Genomic DNA, 19,933 nt, shown 5'->3' on the forward strand with positions numbered 1-19,933 from the left:
CTCATACTTTGTCAGATACACACACACACACACTTCTTCATAGACATTGTGAAACCAGGACTTAGCAATTAATAAATCTTTAGATGTTTTATTGGGTACCTTTTTCTACTTCTTTTTCTTCTGGAAGGCTTTCCACAAGGTTTAGGAGTGTGTTTATGGGAATATTTGACAATTCCTCTAGAAGGGCATTTGTGAGGTCAGTCACTGATGTTGGACGAGAAGGTCTTGCTCACAGTCTCCGCTCTAATTCATCCCAAAGGTGTTCTATCAGGTTGAGGTCAGGACTCTGTGAAGTTCCTCCACACCAGACTCTGTCATCCATGTCTTTATGGACCTTGCTTTGTGCACTGGTGTGCAGTCATGTTGGAACAGGAAGGGGTCATCCCCAAACTGTTCCCACAAAGTTGGGAGCATGAAATTGTCCAAAATGTCTTGGTACGCTGAAGCATTAAGAGTTCCTTTCACTGGAACTAAGGGACCAAGCCCAACCCCTGAAAAACAACACTTCAATTCAATGATATGGAGGAGTGTCCCAAAACTTTTGCCAATATAGTGTATCATTGGTAAAGAAAGGTTAATATTATATGTGATGCTTGCTTTACAGTAATGTTTGTGGTGTAAAGATTTTGGGAAAGTTATTTAATATTTAAAAATCCCAGAACTGATCCATATGCATACACCATCTTGTAAAGCAGAAATCTAGCTTTATGCAAGACAAAACACTCTATGGGCATAATGTATGTGGACACCTGATCATCACACCAGTTGGACAGCTTTATAGAGTTGACCTCCACTCTTCTGGGAATGCTTTCAGTAAGGCTTTGCAGAAATTTGTGCCCATTCAGTCAAAAGAGCATTAGTGAGGTCAGGCAAGGAGGCCTGGCTAGCGATCTTATATTCCAGTTCATCTCAAAGGTGTTCAGTGAGGTTGAGGTCAGGGCTCTGTGCAGGACACTCGAGTTCCTTCAGCTGGCTTTGTGCACAGGGACAGGTTTGAGCCTCTTCATTCCAGTGAAGAGAAATATGAAATCTTCAGTATACAAAGACTTAATGTATAATTTTGTGGCACCAGTTTGCGGAAGGAACACACTGGAGTTCCTCCACATCAAACTCCTCAAAATATCCCTTTATTTAAATCGCTTTGTGTGTTATCATGCCTGGGCCACAAAGTTAGATGCGTAGATGAGTTAGAAAGTCTAAAATCTCTTTATATGCTAAAGCATCGACTTTACCTTCAGTGGAACTCAAGAAAACAGACCCAGAGACCAGCACTATGCAGTCTGGTTATTAGTGTTCATCGGGCATCTGCCGAACTCATGCTCTCATGACTGCCATCCAAACGTTTTCACTGCTCCAGAGTCGAGTGGCTCTGTGCTTCACACCACTCCAACCCTGGTGTTAAACATAGGGATCTTAAGCCTGTGTGTGCAGCTGTTTCAGCCACAGAAACCCATTTCATTCATCTCCAAATGTACAGTTCCTGCTCTTGTTCAACTATTTGCCCGAAGCATGTTTGTAACGTAACTCTGTAATCAGTGCTACAACAGACAATACCGGTTTCTTTTCATGCTTCGTGTCTCACTCAGCAACTCATCAGATTTTGTAACCCGCCTATTTCCATAAACATAAAAACCATCTTACACGGGAAGCAGTGACTCATGTGCAGTGTTTATTGAGCATAACCTTCCAACGAAACAGCCGACTTCCATTCTTAGGTCAAAAGCGTTCCCATACTCGGTGACGTGTCCATTTATTCCTGAACAGGTGGAATGATTAAAAAAACGAATGAACAGGATCCAGGCATTTCTTGAGGTTAGAAAAGAAAAAACAAAAAACAAATGAGGTCGGATATATAAAGCAAAAGATGTTCCAACCACATTTAATATAGGTAATATTTCACCTGAATAAATTAGAGGCACTTTCACACGTCCTAAAAAGAGCTCAGAACATGTCAAAACACTCGCGCCATCATTAAAGCCAAAGCCACGCTGCAGTTCCATACATTCGTCAAGCTGAGATACATCCTCAAACCTTTCAATGACATATATATGATCAAACAATTCATCTTCCATTTAGTATTGAACTCACAAAAAGAAATAAGGAAAACAAACAAACCACAACAGTTTCTTAAGGGCAGGATTTCACACACATCTAAATAAAACGAAATGAAATGCATGTTGTTTTCCCACTACATCAGTTTTCAATCAACATCCAGCAGCCTGAATTATCTTTAATTCAAAACCAGTCCCCCAAAGGCCACAACGGGATGGTGATTCTTCACATTTCACACATGCTTTTTAAGGACATTTCCTGTCATTCTTCTCATTGGCACTACAGCATATTCAAACAGGTTTATCCTGCACTTCATTATTATTTAAACAGAAAAGAAAATGAATCTCCATCCATCCTATCTGTCTAAACCATCAGGACCACATTTCCCAGTTCATCGGAGCTTTGGTGTAGCTGTTACACACTGAAGGAAATGGAGGCTATGGCACAATAGTGCATAGTGTTATTTTATCTTTTCAGGCAAATGAATAAGAAAGGAAAATAAAAATAAAAAAAATCACTAGGCCCTGTGCTGTACAGTATGTTCATATTATCCGGATGTGGAGGGAGGAAAAAAAAAACAAGACTTTTTTTCTAAGTTATATATTTGTGCTGATTGTAAAAATCATTTATCAGGGAAGCGGTCATCTTCTCGGTCAGGTCCTAAGGGCGTTCTCTTTTCTGAAAAGCCACAAACGAGATAAAAAAATCCCACCCAGTCTTCTTTATTAGCGATAAAGAAATGATAAAAGATAAGAAACAGGAACAGGAAATCATGGAAAACAAACAAATATTTGAACTAAGCTTTGCATATACATCTCTTTCCTTCTGTGATTTATTGAACTAAACACACTGTAGGATCCGGTGGATCTCGAGCCCTTTTTTGTTTTGTTTTTATTTTTATGAAATGATGAGGTGTCCGGTAAATTTCCACAAGCTTTTTTTTTTTTTTTTTTTGGCTACGTTCAGCTACGTGTCCTTGAAAGTAAACAAAAGCAATGCCCTGGAGCAGCAAGGGGGGGGTGGGGGGGCCTTTCAGTCCTCCAAAGCCAGTCTTGTCCAGCTGGGGGTGGGGGTAGGGGGTGGGCAGTGACTGATCGACTCCATTTCCCCCATACAGAGTAAAACTCAGAGAGAATCTTGTTTATTTATTTATTTTGATTGACAGGATCCCTAAGGCTCCTCCCCCCTACTGTCACGACTGCACTGTGCCTTTCAGGTACCACATTCCTCCGAGGCTGACGCAGCACTCCTAGAAGAGCAACAAAAAAAATATATATATTCATTTTTAATTTAATTTAATCAGCTCCGTTTTGTAAACTCTGAGTCGATTTACAAACAGGGAGGAGTCTAAAGTACACAAAGACGTGTAATGTGTAGCTGATACCTTGAGCAGCCGGTCCACGTCAGCCTTGGTGACAGCGTCGCCGAGTTCCTGCGTGAGTCGGGTCTGGATGATGTTTCTCCTTACGCGGTAGTTCTTTATGAAGATCTCGAACAGAATTTGCCGGTGCTAGATGGGGATGAAGACGGATCAAGAGCGAGAAAAAGAAAATCGGTGACGGAACTCGGCGGCGAGTTACACAAATAGCCGCGACGGGCAAACATACTGAGCCTCAGGAGAAGTTACCTTATCAAACGTTTCACCGTTCTCCCATAAGACAAAGACTTTCTGTTCGTCTGCAGAAGCACTGCTCTGAGGGGGAAACTGGAGGAGGAAAAAAAAAAAACAAAGTCATGACATTTTAAAGACAAAGACGTTTATATAGAAAAGACAAAAATATCAAGGACAAGTGTGGATAAGTTAAAGGACTACAAAACAACAAGGAGGAAAGAAAGATAGCAGAATTAAATGAGAAATATGACCAAGAGATGTGAAAGAGATATGAGAGGTTAAATGGAGAGACAAAAGGATGTGAGAGACACGTATGAGAAAGAGATATGGGAGAGATGAGAGATATTAGAGAAAGTGATACAATCGTGAGGATGACATGAGAGAAAAAGACAGGACAGAGAGAGAGAGATATGAGAAAGTGATCAGGAAAGAGAGAGACATTCGATAAAGAGATTTGAGAGCGAGTGAGAGAGAAATGTGAGAGACATGAGCTATTACAGAGACAAAAGAGACAGAGATATATGAGAGAGACCCAAGAGAGATGGAAGAAAGATGTGAGAAAGATTAGAGAGAGAGAGAGAAATCAGACAGAGAGGAGAAAGATATGAGAAATATATTAGAGAGCGATACAAATGAAAAAGAGATACGAGAGCAAGTGAGAGAAATGTGACAGATGTGAGATATTAGAGAGACGAGAGTAAGATGAAAGAAAGAGATATGAGGGAAAGATACATGAGAGAGACCCAAGAAAGATGGAAGAAAGAGAGGTAAGAAAGAAATGGGAAAGAGAGAGGAGAGCGAAAGAGGTGAAAGACAGGGGAGAGAAAGAGATATGAGAAATATATGAGAGCGCGATACAAATGAAAAAGAGATACAAGGGCAAGTGAGAGAGAAATGTTAGAGACGTGAGATATTAGAGAGACGAGAAATAGATGAAAGAAAGACCCTAGACCAAATAGAGATGGAAGAAAGAGATATGAGAGAAATCTGACAGAGATGGGAAAGAGATACGAGATAAAGAGACATGACAGAGAAAGAGGCGAGAGAGACAAGAGAGAGAAAGATATGATAAATATATGAGAGAGAGAAATAAGAAAGAAAGAGAAAGGGGAGAGATAGTGGAGCAAAAACAAGATATGAGAGATGAAAGAGAGAGACATGACCAGGAAAAAGAGAAAGAGAGATCCAATAGAGATAGAAGAAAGAGATATAAGCGAAAACTGACAGATGGGAAAGAGATACAAGATAAAGAGACATGACGGAGAAAGAGGTGAGAGAGACAGGAGAGAGAAAGATATGATAAATATATGAGAGAGAGAAATAAGAAAGAAAGAGAAAGGGGAGAGATAGTGGAGCAAAAACAAGATATGAGAGATGAAAGAGAGACATGACCAGGAAAAAGAGAAAGAGAGAGAGAGATCCAATAGAGATAGAAGAGAGAGATATAAGCGAAAACTGACAGATGGGAAAGAGATACAAGATAAAGAGACATGACAGAGAAAGAGGTGAGAGAGACAGGAGAGAGAGAGAGACAGGAGAAATATAGGAGAGAGAGAAATTCAAATGAGAAGGAGATATGAGAGAAATTAGAAAGAAAGGGAAAGGGGAGAGATAGTGGAACAAAAACAAGATATGAGAGATGAGAGAGAGAGACATGTATGCGAGAAATATGAGAGAAAGAAATGAGGGAGATATGAGAAGGAGCCCGAGATATGAGTGAATGAATGAATATGAGAGAGAGAGAGAGAATGTACTCCTGAGATCATTCATATTAAACCCACAGAGAATGATAATAGATAAATCTAATTCAGCAATATTAATATACATAAAGAGACAATACAATGGCATTGAAAACACAGAGTTCTAGCTCTGTATTGAGGTGTGTCTCAGTCAGCCTGGGGAATCCCAGAAGCTCCTTAAACTGATCAGCAAACGACCCATTCAGTACGAGCTCGAGGATTCCAGTAAAGTACACGAACACACCCAGACAGGAGACACTGCTTCCCTCCCAGTGGCATTAACTATACTGGTATTGAGCTTTGACTCCATTAATAATGAGTTGGTCTTCCTGCCTTACCCTCACACCCTTAATCTAAAAATAAAGGATTCTGCCTCAGTCACACAAACCTGGATTAACCTCGGTCAACCAAAGACAATAAGTGCTTTACTGCTGGATCTACTGGAAGACCTGGCCTTAAGAGAAGAAGTAACTAGTGACACAAAACAGCTGATAATCCACCACACAGCCCAGTACAACTAATCCTCACTGAGGACTGAGCAGGACCGTGTGTCTGTGTCTCATTACAGAATGCTACCATGCTAATAAAATGCACAAGAAGCCATTTGAGATGCATTTTAATTTCACGGTGTGATACATGACTTGGCTCACAGGGACAAAATAGAAAAATCAAAGCACACAGTTAATAGGGTTAAATTAAAAAAAAAAAAAGAAAAGAAACAAGCAAACACTGGCAAAATTCTTCTTTACTGTGACTATTGGATGTTCTGCGCCCTTATATCCCGGCTCTGATCACACTGTACCGGGGCAAGAAGGGTGACGAATTTCACGTGTGACGTTTTTCATATTTATAATGAATTTAGTTTCACGCTAAACATGGCTACATGACTGGTACAAATAGCCCCTGCAGTGTTTTCTGGTAATATTCTTGGCTGGGGGTTAGTCATGGGTGGGCCAATTAAAGCGAATAAAAATTAAAAACATAGATCTTTTTGTGCAGCTGTCTGTACACTTCTCTATTCTTAAATCAATCCATCCATCCATCCATCGTCTATCCCCGCTTTATTCCTAATTAGGGTTACAGGGATCTGCTGGAGCCTATCCCAGGACATTGGGCGAAAGGAAGGGGTACACCCTGGACAGGTCACCAGTCCATCACAGGGCCATCTCACTGCCTTCCTCCCTGTTAGTCCATAGCCCTGAGCTCCACAGTGTAAACACTGACCGTCGACTAGTCTGCAGCCCTCAGTATGCAAATTAGGTGAACACCACCACAGTCCAGGTAAAATTCTTAATATAAACACATTACTTGGAGAAAACATGTCTCTCTCTCATGTGAGAGTATAAATCTAGTGATCAATGTAACTCTCAGTTCTCCCTCTCTCTGATTTTGTAAAATATTTGCAGTTTGCTTCTGTTTGATAAAGAACATGGATGGTGTGAGAATGGTGGAGAAGTGCGTCTCTGAAAATATAATCAAAGTACTGCAATGTGCAGCGTGTTTAAAACACCTTACTGCTTTTAAGTGACTTAAAACGGAAAAGGACGCATTCAATAAATACAAACTAGCGAGAGAAAAGAGTTCGAATTCATTCTGATAAACACGCCTGTTCAGCAGAGGAGTTGAATTTACACTGTTTTATACATTTAACACCAGCGTAATGATGTCTGTGTAACTGGAAATATTATCAGGAAGCATTCAGAGTCTCAGGGTAATTACCGTGCAAGCATTAGGTGATATGAACTAAAGCTAAATACAAAACAAGGTGTGTTAATGTCACAGAATGGATTAATAAATAAAATGCGCCACTCGTGTTGGAAACCGGTGACTGGAAAAATACTTCCTAAATTGCTCCGTTTGACCTGCTAGAAAGTAATCATGGAAAGTAATCATGATCAATGCAAATAACTGTGTATAGGTGCTGCTAAAGAAACAAAAAGACTCCAAATATTCCTCTACTGTCACAAAGACATGCTTGTAGAAATCGACAGGTACGTATCGACCTCTGTTTTGCTTGCTGATGTTTCAGCACCGTGACACGATGAATGATGGAGCATCAGATGTCTAACATACTCACAGGCACTAGGATCTGTTTGCAGTTGCTTTGGAGGATGGTGTCCTGGAGCATGCGGTCCGTGACGTGGCCGAAGCGGCCGTGTCCTGTAGGAAGGCTGGCCAGGTGCAGGTTGAACAATCGTTTGACTTCGCTGAGGCACAGCACAAAGTGTTTCCGGAAAGTGCTCCGGACAAAGTCTTGGAGTTCCAGGTTAGGGCTCTGCGCCGCCCCGTGCTGACCGTGGAGGTCTGTGTTAGGGGAGTCTGATGAGGGATAACCGTTAACCGAGCCGTTCGGGACAGAACTGGACGTGTCCATAGACTCCTCACAGTCGCTCACGTGTTCTTGTTTAATTTGTACCATCGCGTCATTTCCTCCAGAGCCAGAGGACATCTTCAGTCTGCGGGCATCCAAGTCTTTCTGCAGAGAGGAGTGATGCTCCCGTGCTTTCTCTTGAGCCATCTTGAGACGTTGCTCACCGCTAACATGAACAGAGTCTGTAATACACGAAGACGCTCATCTGTAAGACAGATCTAGCGAAGACAGAGTCTACAAGAAAGAGTTTAGATAATTACCCATTTGAGTATCCTTTTTGTGCACGAAGTCTTCCTTTGAGAAGTTGAAAACTTTTTCTAACCTGCAAAAGCAAAACACGACTGTTAAACACCAACTGAGAGCCATCACTCGTTCTGTACACACTAAAAACCAGGGCTAGAAATTAACAGGGGCTTGTGGAAGAATGCCACTGAAAAGACCAAAATGCCTCAGATATTTTAAATGTATGGGCCAAAAAAAAATAAAAAAATTCCCTCGTTTTATTAGGAACATTTGGTATACTATATATAATAAATGTAAAAACCAGTGGGATTATTTTATTGTGAAATCTCCTACATGCTGCAATTCATGTTGTTAATGTACAGCAAAGAAGGAGCCCATTTTGATAAAAAATAAATAAATGAATAAATAAAATCAGCTATGCAAACCAAGACACACCGTCAAACACTCCAACACACATGCACACAAGTTATATAAAAGTAACAGTATATACCTTGGTAAATAGGCAAAACTGTTTAATAAGGTTAGAAGATTAATCCCTCATAAAGATAATAAAAAATCCCTAAAAATCCATGTAGCAAATACTATCCATTATTAAAAACATTCACTTCTGACCCTGCAAGAAACCCACTGCCTTTACTGCCTTTACATCAATCAATAATTTCACAATTTATTTTACTTGTTTTGGATGCCCAGCCAGAGCATGTGCTGTCTCTGAGCCACATCAGGATGCTTCTTGACAAAATCATGGTCAGTAGGCAGCAGGAACTCCCAGCCTCGGTTAGCTCGGGGAACAGCCATCTGTTCCAAAAAGTCCTTCACATCTTCGGGAGGCAGCTGCAAGTACCATAAAAACCATGACCAGGTCGCAAAACACAAACGTACACCGATTGGACAGAACATTATGACTACTGACAGGTGAAGTGAATAAGACTGATGATCTCCTCATCATGGCACCTGTTAGTGGGTGGGATATATTAGGCAGCAAGTGAACATTTTGTCCTCAAAGTTGATGTGTTAGAAGCAGGAAAAATGGGCAAGAGTAAGGATTTGAGTGAGTTTTGATGGCTAGAGCATCTCCAAAACTGCAGCTCTTGTGGGGTGTTCCCGGTCTGCAGTGGTCAGTGTCTATCAAAAGTATCCTTTAAGTCCTGCAAGTCGCAATGTGGGACTCATGGAGGCCGCACCTTGCAACTTAGAGGACTTAAAGAATCTGCTGCTAACATCTTGGTGCCAGATACCACAGCACACCCCTTCAGGGATCTAGTGGTGTCCATGCCTCTGTTCGGTGTATACAGGCATGTTTTTTTAAGGCTATAATTTCTGGATGATTATATTGTTGTTAATGCAAATGTTTTAAATGCTTAAAAAAACAACATTGGGCATGATGGACTACATATAAATTGTTTAAATGTTTTTTTGCTTTAAAGCTCTAATAACAGCACAACTAGCTCCATACTGAACACAATCCTACTGACCTTTATGGTAGCAGTGACCTCTTTTCTCATCAGGGAGCGCTCGTTTGTGAATCTCCACATCTACAGAAATCAGCAAAAAAGGGATTTTATGCAATTGCACTGGCAAGTTCCAAAAAAAAAAAAAAATAGAAATAAAGGAAAAAAGCAGCACATAGTCTTGGAAAATAAGACAACAATCATAATATAATCATAATAGCGGATCACATCACTTTCACTGTGTAATTAAGTAGCGTTTCAACTCACCACAAAGTCACGGCCCCTACAGAGCACCTCTGCAGGCACGCCACTGTGTGGACTGCAGGTGGACTTGGGATACAGAACATCGCTGAAAAAAACACAATCATTAATAAGAAGCTAATAAATAACTCCAGTGTGGACTTATTAAATGCTCTCAACAAATAAAAGGTGCATCTCTTCATTTTAACATCAAATACATTTTACACTGAGAGTTAGGAGGCTTTCACACTGGCAGCTTAGTCTGAAACAGAACAGAGCACGACTCGCATCAAAGGTTGGTAATGTGAAGGTGGTCATGCGGACCAGGAAGTGCACAGAGGTACCGAACCCGAGACTACCTGTACGAGGTGGTCTGATTTTAGGTTGTCTAGAAACTGTGCCACAATTCCCAGGGATGACATCATTATTTTAGCAGGAGTGACAGAAGAAAGTTGTGGGACACAGAAAAGGAGAGATTTACTGCATACAAGAGCACCAAAATAATCAAAAATATATGGTGAGTTGATACAGTTGGGTTCTTCATGTGTGACCTGGATGGCGCTAGATGAACACAAATGCACTGGAGTTTGATAGAATCGGACCAACACTCTGGGGGCCACTGGAAACAATCCCACTCAGATTCACCCTGCAGCAAATGTAGCCTAGTGTGAAAGCCACCTTAGTTACTTATGGTTAGGACACACACACACACACACACACACCTCTTGACAACCCAGTTTCCCTGGACGAGCATCGCCACCTGCTGTATGCAGCGCAGTACTGCAGTGGAGTCTGTACCTGATGCAAGCAGCCCCATGAGATTGGCAAACGGCATGACCTTGACTGAAGCAGAGAAGCAAATAAATACAAAAATTTTCAAGTACTATCAAAATATTGATGAGTTTGAGGTAGTATATTTATTAAACGTACCATTCTTCATCAAAGTCTTCACCTGATCTCCAAGTGGCAACGTACGTAGCTGAGCCATAGAAAGCACGTTACTAGGCCCCACTGGCTTAACCCTAAAAACAAAAGAATAAGATCAAAAAAATAAAATAATAATAATAATAATAATAATAATAAAAATAATAATAATAATATTAACTAAACTAAACTAATTACTTACTAAAATATATTTTCATATTTAATAATAATTCTTTTGTATCTTTTTTTGTTTTGTGCAAAAATGTTTACAGCTTTTAAAAACATTATTGAAGGAATCCTAAGAAAACAGTAGAATCGGTACATACTTAGTGAGAGATTTTCATACTTACACTTTTTCTTCTGTCAGTGGAGGCATAAGCATGGCCAGATACTCGCTGGTAAAAGAAAAGACTGATTAGCATCACAACCCAACCGGCTTTATATGATGATTGCCTTTACATGATAACTTTACAGAAGGCTCTTAAACCCTAAACTAATTCTACTTATGGTATTACCTGGAAAGGAAACAGGAATCAAAAACCATCAAAAACAATTTTTCTGAATATTCACACTCTCTTCATGATGAGGTTGGCGTCTTTAACACGATTATATTAAATTTATTGATGCTTTAAACAGTGGAAATTGTCACAAAGCAGCTTTAGAGAAATAGATCAAATCTTATGAAGCCAGAAGCCTCACATTTACAGAACAGAACAGATCAAATTCTTTCTTTGCATATCCCAGCTTTAGTGGTTGGGGTCAGAGTGTAGGGTCAGACATAATGCAGTGCAGGGAGGGTTGAGGGCCTTGCTCATGGGCCCAGCAGTGGCAACTTGTCAGAGGGTTTGAACCCCAACCTTCCAATCAACACATGACGGATCATTTAAGGTATTCGGCCCTTATCTAGAGCGACTTTTATTTCATGTACACAGCTAAGGGCCGTGCATTGGCAGCTTGACAGTGGTGGGATTGATCTCATGACCTCCTGGACTGTAGTCCAACATCCTCACCAATCAAGTTGGAAAGTTTAAGACACGTTCACATAAGCCTCATTAAAACGACCAGGATTTTCACCCTATCCTGATTCCTTACCTTGGCGTTTTCACTAACTCCGTGTTCTCGGTGGTATCCATGGCCTGGCAGTAAAGATACTGCCGTTCGTGCTCCGAGCGCCCATCCTACAAGTATAACGATAAAGATGAAAGCATGCAGCAGCTTAACAAAAGTTATCCAGCTAGCACCAATCTGTACAACTTCATCTTAGAAATCAACATACAAAGAATCCAGATATCAGAAATTAACTGAGACAGAGACACAGGATAGCACAACATGAAACGATGGGTTTTGTGTCGTTTATCCATTAGCTATATTGTACAGATTTTATGTAATCATAACAGAATATGAAAATATATCATCAACTTTATACACAGATCAGGCATAACATTATAACCACCTGCCAAATATAGGGTGGGTCCCCTTTTTGGGTTGCCAAAACAGCCCTGACCCCTCGAGGCATGGACTCCACTAAATCCCTAAAAGGTGTGCTGTGGTATCTGCCACCAAGATGTTAACATATCTTACAGGACTTAAAGGACACTTTTGATAGATACTGACCACTGCAGACCGGGAACACCCCACAAGAGCTGCAGTTTTGGAGATGCTCTGATCCAGTCATCTATCCATCACAATCTGTCCCTTCTCAAATTCTTACGCTTGCCTATTTTTCCTGCTTCTAACACATCAACTTTGAGGACAAAATGTTTACTTGCTTTGTTTTTGCTATGTTTTATGAAACATAAAACAATTCCCCAGGCATGTTTGCCAGCCAATCAGAAACAGGTATTTTCTGTTACCATGATATAATCTACAGTAAACAATGATGACAGCTGATTAGACTCCTGCTCTTTAAACAGACTGACTCACATGGACACACCTACCTTTAATCCGTGGTAGTGTAAATGGACCCACGGTTCTTCAGCCTGTTTCTTCTGCAGGAACTCGTAAGACTGGATGCGCCGCTGACGAGCCTGCTCAGACTCTGGCCTGGAAAATCTCACCTTAACCGAAGAGAAGTCACGGTTTAGATACTTAACATACGTGCAGGACACACGGAAAAGTTCAGTCAGAAAGGTTCATGTGAATAGAGGTGCATTAAATTCAGCACTTAATTAAGTTCCAAGCAGGAAGTCACAGACAACTTGGACTTTTCTGCTCTTATCTGCACAACAATCGGAATTTTACACACCATATACTGCTTCATTCACAATGTTTACACTGTTCTGCCACTGATCTGTATTCATATATTATATTTTATGTACATTTTCCCTTAATACCTGCATATGCAAATTCTATTTTTAATGCAATTCTTTTCTGATTTTATTCAGATTTTGATTTAATGTAATTATTTTATGATTTTATTCAGATTGTATTTTAATGCATTTCTTTTCTGATTTTATTTTATAATTTTTTTCAGATTTTATTTTAATGCAATTCTTTTCTGATTTTATTATCATTTTATTCAGATTTTATTTTAATGCAATTCTTTTATGATTTACGCATGTCATACTACATATAGTTGTGCATTATAGTGTATGTGAGAAGCAATATTTGGATTTAAAAAGTAGAAACTCTTACAGTGATCTGCTTGGCATCGTCGTCTGCCTCATCCTGAGAAGAGTCTCCAGCTATTAAAGGATACAAATGCAAGAAAAATTACATGTCACAAAAAAGTATAAACCTATAAAGTTATGAATACAGTATGTACATCATTATAATATCATTTTAAACCAGCTTGTACATTTAACATTCAGAAAATGTCAGATTTCCTCCTAACAGGGTCAGTAATAAGTATCTTGAAAATGTCCAACTCAGTGATGCTTCATTATAGGCATGACGTCATGTTATGACAAAAATATGACACATTGAGTCATTTCTGTAAGGTTACTCCTAGCAAAACAGCAGGGTTGCGTTTAAAAGATATTAGATGAGAGCATGTCTTTTAGACGTTCCACAACGTTACATCTGTATATGTAGCTTTCTATATAGCAGTACAATCTGTCATATTATTCCTTCCATAATTTATGAGGATATCAAATGTTAGATCACGTCACCCTGCAATGCCTCATAGGACAAACCTCTTACCTTCATTAGCTGCCTCTCTTTCCTTGTGTTTACTGTCAGCTTTATCTAGATATGAAAAGCTGGGCCTCATCTGCAGAATGCCCTGTAACGGCGTGAGATGAAGCTCCCCTGTCAAAAACAGTCAGATATTCAGTCAGTCAGTCAGCCAAACAAAGGTTATACAATATTGCAGTAATGAGACACGTTAGAGCGAAAGTACCTTTACGAAACACTGCAGCGGCATACCGACTGATATTCGTTGTAGCTTGGATCGATGAGAAGGTTTGCTTGTCCATCATTTTACTTTAGGAAAACAAAGGAGAACAATAAGTCAAAGAGATCTAAAGACAGCAAGGGGGAAAATCTTGCATTGTGTAAGTTACATACATGGAGTAAGTGCTGGAGTCTTCCAGGGATGTGCCGTCCACGTTGAGTGCAATCTGCTCCCCTTTACTGCGGCAATAATTCGGACTCATGGTGTCAATCGCCACCTCCATTTCAACCTGAGCACAGGAGTAAGATGTGTCAGGCAATTTTATAATGGGCGAGGGGAAAAAAAAAATCGAATAGGCTCTATATCAGGGGTGTCCAATCTTATCCAGAAAGGGCCGGTGTGGGTGCAGGTTTTCATTCCAACCAAGCAGAAGCTACACCTGACTCCACCTGGCTAATCAGTAGATCCTGGCTTTCAGTAGACTCAGGTGTGGCTTCTGCTCAGTTGGAATGAAAACCTGCACCCACACCGGCCCTTTGCGGATAAGATTGGGCACCCCTGCTCTATATGAAGCTTTACCTTTTGCTGCTTGGGTTTGATTTTGGCTGTTAAATGCGGGAAGTCGTCATAGTTCATATTAGCGGGTCGCACGGGATACTGTAACAGGAGACATTTTCGGATATCACACAACCACAGCATCCTCAAAAGACAAGCACATAATAACGCTTAGTATGTAGTTTAACCATGTTTTGGTTGCTATGGTTACCTGGAACAAATACAGCTTGTCCGAAAGACTTTTGGCAAGGTACACATCGAGCTTCAGGAAAAGAAGAAGAAAAAAAAATAATAATGTTTGTGGCAAGTTTAATAACACCATTCATTCAAAGCATGATCATTCTCTCATAAAAAAAAAAACAAAAAAGGGTCAGAAGCAGACCTCTTGTATAATGGGGTCATCCTCCTCTCCGCTGGCCATGGTGGAGGGAAAGTTTGCCTCAATTCTGGCAGCTCAGAAACGCTGAAGCGCTCACAGCACAGCATGCAACATCTGGAGACAAAAAGCCGACATTAGCGTTATGTCATTCTGATTACTGGAATATAGGCAATATTAGAGAGAGACTGTTAACCTGTCAAGATTTCAGGAAGGAATCATTTTGACGCTTTAGTTTCCCCCTTTTTTTGAAACCATTTAATCACATGTATGTATTTATTCATCAGGTTGTTGTGTGTTGACTGCTGACTGGTGTGTGCATTTTTTACTTGAAAATATTTTCTAAATGAAGCCAGTCGGCTGGTTTAGTTTTGCTTTGCTCTAAAAGACGGGTAGTAATCAAATGCAGTAGGTTCCGAATAGAATGCAGTAGGAAGTGAATCAAATACAGCTGGTTCCGAATCAAATGCAGTAGGTTCCGAATCGAATGCAATAGGAAGTGAATCAAATACAGTTGGTTCCAAATCAAATACAGTTGGTTCCGAATCAAATACAGTTGGTTCCGAATCAAATACAGTTGGTTCCGAATCAAATACAGTTGGTTCCGAATCTAATGCACTAGGTAGCGAATTGAATGGAGTAGGCTATGAATCGAATGCGGTAGGTACTGAATCGAATGTAGTAGGTTCCAAATCAAATGCATTAAGCTCTGAATTGAATGCAAAAGGTATTGAATCAAATGCACTAGGTACAGAATTGAAAGTAGTAGTAATGGAAATAAATGCAGTAAGTTCTGAATTAAATGCAGCAGGTTCTGAATCGAATGCACTAGGTAGCGAATTGAATGTAGTTGGTACTAAATAAAAAAAAAAATCACGTGCATAGACAGAACCTACAGCTAGGTCGTTGATACAGTATATGTGTGGTATGAATACAATCTGGATATATTACATCCACCATGCTGACACTTTATAGTGACCAATGTTGTTTCTTGTTTAAACCTTTAGCATGTAAATCGTTTACTCCAGAGTTGTTAAACAAATATGCCAACATGCTGCCTTTCACCATTTTAGATTCTGAAAGCTCTTCTGCATCAGTCACGTTGACTTGTTGGATCATGCAGTGTTCACAGGCTCCATACTGCAGAATGTCAGCGGAAAAACAGTAAGACATCGCAGACTGTTTTATGAATACTGAGAATTCCGACATACTACTCCTCTGGGGTTCTGCTCATCACCTACCATCCATCAGCATCACACATGTTCATGGCATAAAGCATGCCAACCTCGAATGTGTTCATTCTAACATTGGTCTAGGAATCTAGCCAGTAGGAACGTATCCCTGTATATCTACACTTGTAACACATGTAAACAACTTGCTCAGAACAAGCAAGCAACCTGGTCAGAGTGGCAGTGGATCCAGAAGCTGTCCCAGGAACACTGGCCATGAAGTGGGAATATACCCTGAATGAGATACCTGTCCATCACTAGGCACCAGACATGCACACAAACTTTCACATACAGTAGATTAACATTTTAGAGTACGACACTTGGAGGAAATTAACAAGGGCACTGGAAGAACAATATTGTTAATGGAAAACAATGATACCCCCCCATGCACCATGGCCTAACAAATGGACAAACTTATCTAACCATGTATCACTTGTCCAACACAGAGTCCCATGGAACCTGGAGTCTATCCCAATGGGACACCAACCCAACACAGGGCACAATCGTACACAGACAACACACCAGACAATTCAGAGACACCAATCAGCCTCCAGAAACAGTGCGAAGTCGGAAATCAAACCCCAACTCTAGAGTGATCACTTTAATGTATCTGATGCAATCATGTCATCAGTCTAAACTGTGTCATGCAGTGATTGTATCAGTAATACACCGATCAGCCATAACATTGTGAGGTGAAGTGAATAACTCTATCTCCTCATCATGGCACCTGTTAGTGGGTGGGATATATTATACAGCAAGTGAACATTTTGTCCTCAAAGTTGATGTGTTAGAAGCAGGAGAAATGGGCAAGCGTAAGGATTTCAGCGAGTTTGACAAAGGGCCAGTTTGTGATGGCTAGACCACTGGATCAGAGCATCTCCAAAACTGCAGCTCTTGTGGGGTGTTCCCGGTCTGCAGTGGTCAGTATCTATCAAAAGTGGTCCAAAGAAGGAACAGTGGTGAACCGATGCACGTGTGATCCGATCCAACAGACGAGCTCCTGTTGCTCAAATTGCTGAAGTTAGAAAGGTGTCAGAATACACAGTACATGACTGTTTGGGCAGCAAAAGGGTGACCAACACAATATTAGGCAGGTGGTCATAATGTTATGCCTGGTCGGTGTATAAACAAACGTATCAAGGAGCTACAGTTCAAGATTAAACAGAAATTGAAGTTAGCTAAGCTAACCTGTGGGGTTTCGTCTAAACTACAGACACAGCTGTCCTTTAAAGCCCAAACACCACCATATCCGGCGACACAGAAACCCAGTCTGATCATGTCACTACACAAAAGAGCTCTTTTACAGGAGAGAAAAGATCAGAATCACAACCGGATCATGATCAAGTCTGACAACTGGCTCTACATGAACATCTAAAGGATTTGCTAAACCTACAGCTAGCTGGCTGCTAACACACCACCTGAATCTGTCTCCACTGCGTGTGACCATGTTTTGTTTTTGTTTGTCTTTTTTTCCACCAGATCACTTTTTTAAACTGCTTTTAATTATCCCGAGGATTTTAAGGTGTTAGTATTTATAGCCAAAGAAGAAAAGTCTGCTCGCTTCTGACACGATTAATTAATAATCACGACTCTAAATCAATCACTCTCTACTCTCGAGTTAATCCTGGTGTTAGAGATGAAACCCTGGGAAGATCCGCTTTTCCTCCATGACTATAATCCCGAATAAGAGAGAAGAACTATCTTCTCCATGCTACAAACATTCCCAGCTATGCAAGTTAGCTAGCTAGCTAGCTACATGACGTTACAGGCTAAGCAGCTTCGGCACGTTTTTCAGGCCCACGTTTCTACACGGATTCGACAATAACAATCAAAGCACACATTCAGACCTGAAGTTTGTAAGACAGGCTCGACTCTTCTCTGTCGGAGAGCGTTAACTTTCTGCACGGTGCTAGTCCATGTAAGTTACCTGGTGACAGTGTGAGAGCGCTACCATGTTTCTGAGTCCGGCTCTTCCTACAGACACGTGGGGAGGAGCAGAGCCTATAGCATACTGCTCTCTCTACCCAGAATGCATCGCGGTGGAGTGTACTAGGCGTCCACTTGGTCCCCTACACACTCACTCTGTCGACTATTAGGTTCACTAACGGACCAAAAGTTACATCATACCAGTGAAAAATACTAACTTTTATTTAACGCTCGCTCTCTCTCTCTCTTTCTCTCTCTGGCTGACTATGTCTCTCTCTTTCGCTGCCTTTCTCTCTCTTTCGCTGTCTCTCTCTCTGTCTGTCTCTCTCTCTCTCTCTGGCTGACTGTCTTTCTCTTTTGCTCTCTCTCTCTCTCTCTCTCTCTCTCTCTCTCTCTCTCTCTCTCTCTGGCTGACTGTCTTTCTCTTTTGCTCTCTCTCTCTCTCTCTCTCTCTCTCTCTCTGGCTGACTGTCTCTCTCTTTCGCTGTCTTTCTCTCTCTCTCTCTCTCTCTCTGTCTGGCTGTCTATGTCTCTCTTTCACTGTCTTTCTCTCCCTTTCGCTGTCTCTCTCTCTGTCTGTCTCTCTCTCTTTCGCTCTCTCTCTCTCTCTCTGGCTGACTATGTCTCTCTTTCGCTGTCTCTCTCTCTGTCTGTCTCTCTCTCTCTCTTGCTGTCTTTCTATCTCTTTTGTTGTCTCTCTCTTTGACTGTCTGTCTGTCTCTCTCTGTCTCTCTCTATGTCTCTCTCTCTGTCTCTCTCTATGTCTTTCTCTCTCTTTCGCTGTCTCTCTCTCTGTCTGTCTCTCTCTCTCTCTCTGGCTGACTGTCTTTCTCTTTTGCTCTCTCTCTCTCTCTCTCTCTCTCTCTCTCTCTGGCTGACTGTCTTTCTCTTTTGCTCTCTCTCTCTCTCTCTCTCTCTCTCTCTCTGGCTGACTGTCTCTCTCTTTCGCTGTCTTTCTCTCTCTCTCTCTCTCTCTCTGTCTGGCTGTCTATGTCTCTCTTTCACTGTCTTTCTCTCCCTTTCGCTGTCTCTCTCTCTGTCTGTCTCTCTCTCTTTCGCTCTCTCTCTCTCTCTCTGGCTGACTATGTCTCTCTTTCGCTGTCTCTCTCTCTGTCTGTCTCTCTCTCTCTCTTGCTGTCTTTCTATCTCTTTTGTTGTCTCTCTCTTTGACTGTCTGTCTGTCTCTCTCTGTCTCTCTCTATGTCTCTCTCTCTGTCTCTCTCTATGTCTTTCTCTCTCTTTCGCAGTCTCTCTCTCTCTCTCTCTGGCTCTCTCTCTCTCTCTCTCTCTCTCTCTCTCTCACTCTCACTCTCTGGCTGTTTCTCAGATTTAAGATTCAAAACAAATAAATATAAAATAAAACACATATAAAGAATCAAATATTGCAAATGATGTAAAATAAAAGAATAAATTTGCTTAATAAAAGTAAGGAAACGTACAAGGGGAAGGCAGATCACTCACCATGTCCTGCACAGAGCCCTGACCTCAACCCCCAAAAATATGCCATTAGGTGAAGAGGCTTTCCATCTGCCCCGAGGTGTGAGTGAGTGTGTGAATGTGTGTGCATGGTGCCCTGTGATGGACTGGCATCCTATTCAGGTTATATGTCTCATGATCTACCACTACACTGTTTATGATACTGACAGTGAGTGAGGAAGTGATTACTTCTGGGTTTTCTGGCATAACATTATGAGCAGTGAGAGGTGAAGTGAATAACACTGATGATCTCCTCATCATGGCACCTGTTAGTGGGTGGGATATATTACACAGCAAGTGAACATCACTTGTCCTCAAAGTTGATGTGTTAGAAGCAGGAAAAATGGACACGCGTAAGGATTTGAGTGAGATTGACAAGGGCTAAATTGTGATGGCTAGACGACT

At 41.0% G+C, this 19,933-nt stretch overlaps 1 protein-coding gene across 3 annotated transcripts; it reads right to left on the reverse strand.

Moving 5' to 3' along the window:
• Positions 1 to 1,648: 1,648 nt before the first annotated feature.
• On the reverse strand, positions 1,649 to 18,212 carry polr3e (polymerase (RNA) III (DNA directed) polypeptide E). 3 transcript variants are annotated; one of them, XM_058407013.1, is made up of 21 exons: positions 18,054 to 18,212; positions 14,904 to 15,014; positions 14,733 to 14,783; positions 14,546 to 14,623; positions 14,140 to 14,255; positions 13,973 to 14,055; positions 13,774 to 13,881; positions 13,267 to 13,316; positions 12,570 to 12,689; positions 11,725 to 11,810; positions 10,983 to 11,027; positions 10,639 to 10,730; positions 10,431 to 10,551; positions 9,736 to 9,817; positions 9,493 to 9,552; positions 8,694 to 8,851; positions 8,035 to 8,096; positions 7,481 to 7,956; positions 3,680 to 3,757; positions 3,437 to 3,562; positions 1,649 to 3,301 (listed from the first exon to the last, which is right to left on the reverse strand). In XM_058407013.1, exons 2-21 carry the CDS (start codon positions 14,940 to 14,942, stop codon positions 3,245 to 3,247), a joined length of 2,088 nt encoding a protein of 695 aa, XP_058262996.1. In that variant the 5' UTR covers positions 14,943 to 15,014; positions 18,054 to 18,212; the 3' UTR covers positions 1,649 to 3,244. The 3 variants fall into 3 exon arrangements, with proteins under 3 accessions (XP_058262996.1, XP_058262995.1, XP_058262997.1); XM_058407012.1 differs by having other exon boundaries at positions 17,974 to 18,132; XM_058407014.1 differs by lacking the exon at positions 18,054 to 18,212 and adding an exon at positions 15,094 to 15,481.
• Between the last annotated feature and the right edge of the window lie 1,721 nt (positions 18,213 to 19,933).

Source organism: Hemibagrus wyckioides, linkage group LG13 (assembly GCF_019097595.1).
Source record: "Hemibagrus wyckioides isolate EC202008001 linkage group LG13, SWU_Hwy_1.0, whole genome shotgun sequence".
NCBI lineage: Eukaryota > Metazoa > Chordata > Actinopteri > Siluriformes > Bagridae > Hemibagrus > Hemibagrus wyckioides.

Bases quoted from the DNA above. Each gene is read 5' to 3' on its own strand.
- polr3e (XM_058407013.1), bottom strand. From the start codon at position 14,942: ATGGCCAGCGGAGAGGAGGATGACCCCATTATACAAGAG. The intron at 14,624-14,732 runs GTAACCATAGCA...CTCCTGTTACAG, and splicing joins ACAAGCTGTATTTGTTCCAG to TATCCCGTGCGACCCGCTAA. The intron at 13,317-13,773 runs GTAAGAGGTTTG...ATCCTTTAATAG, and splicing joins AAGAGAGGCAGCTAATGAAG to CTGGAGACTCTTCTCAGGAT.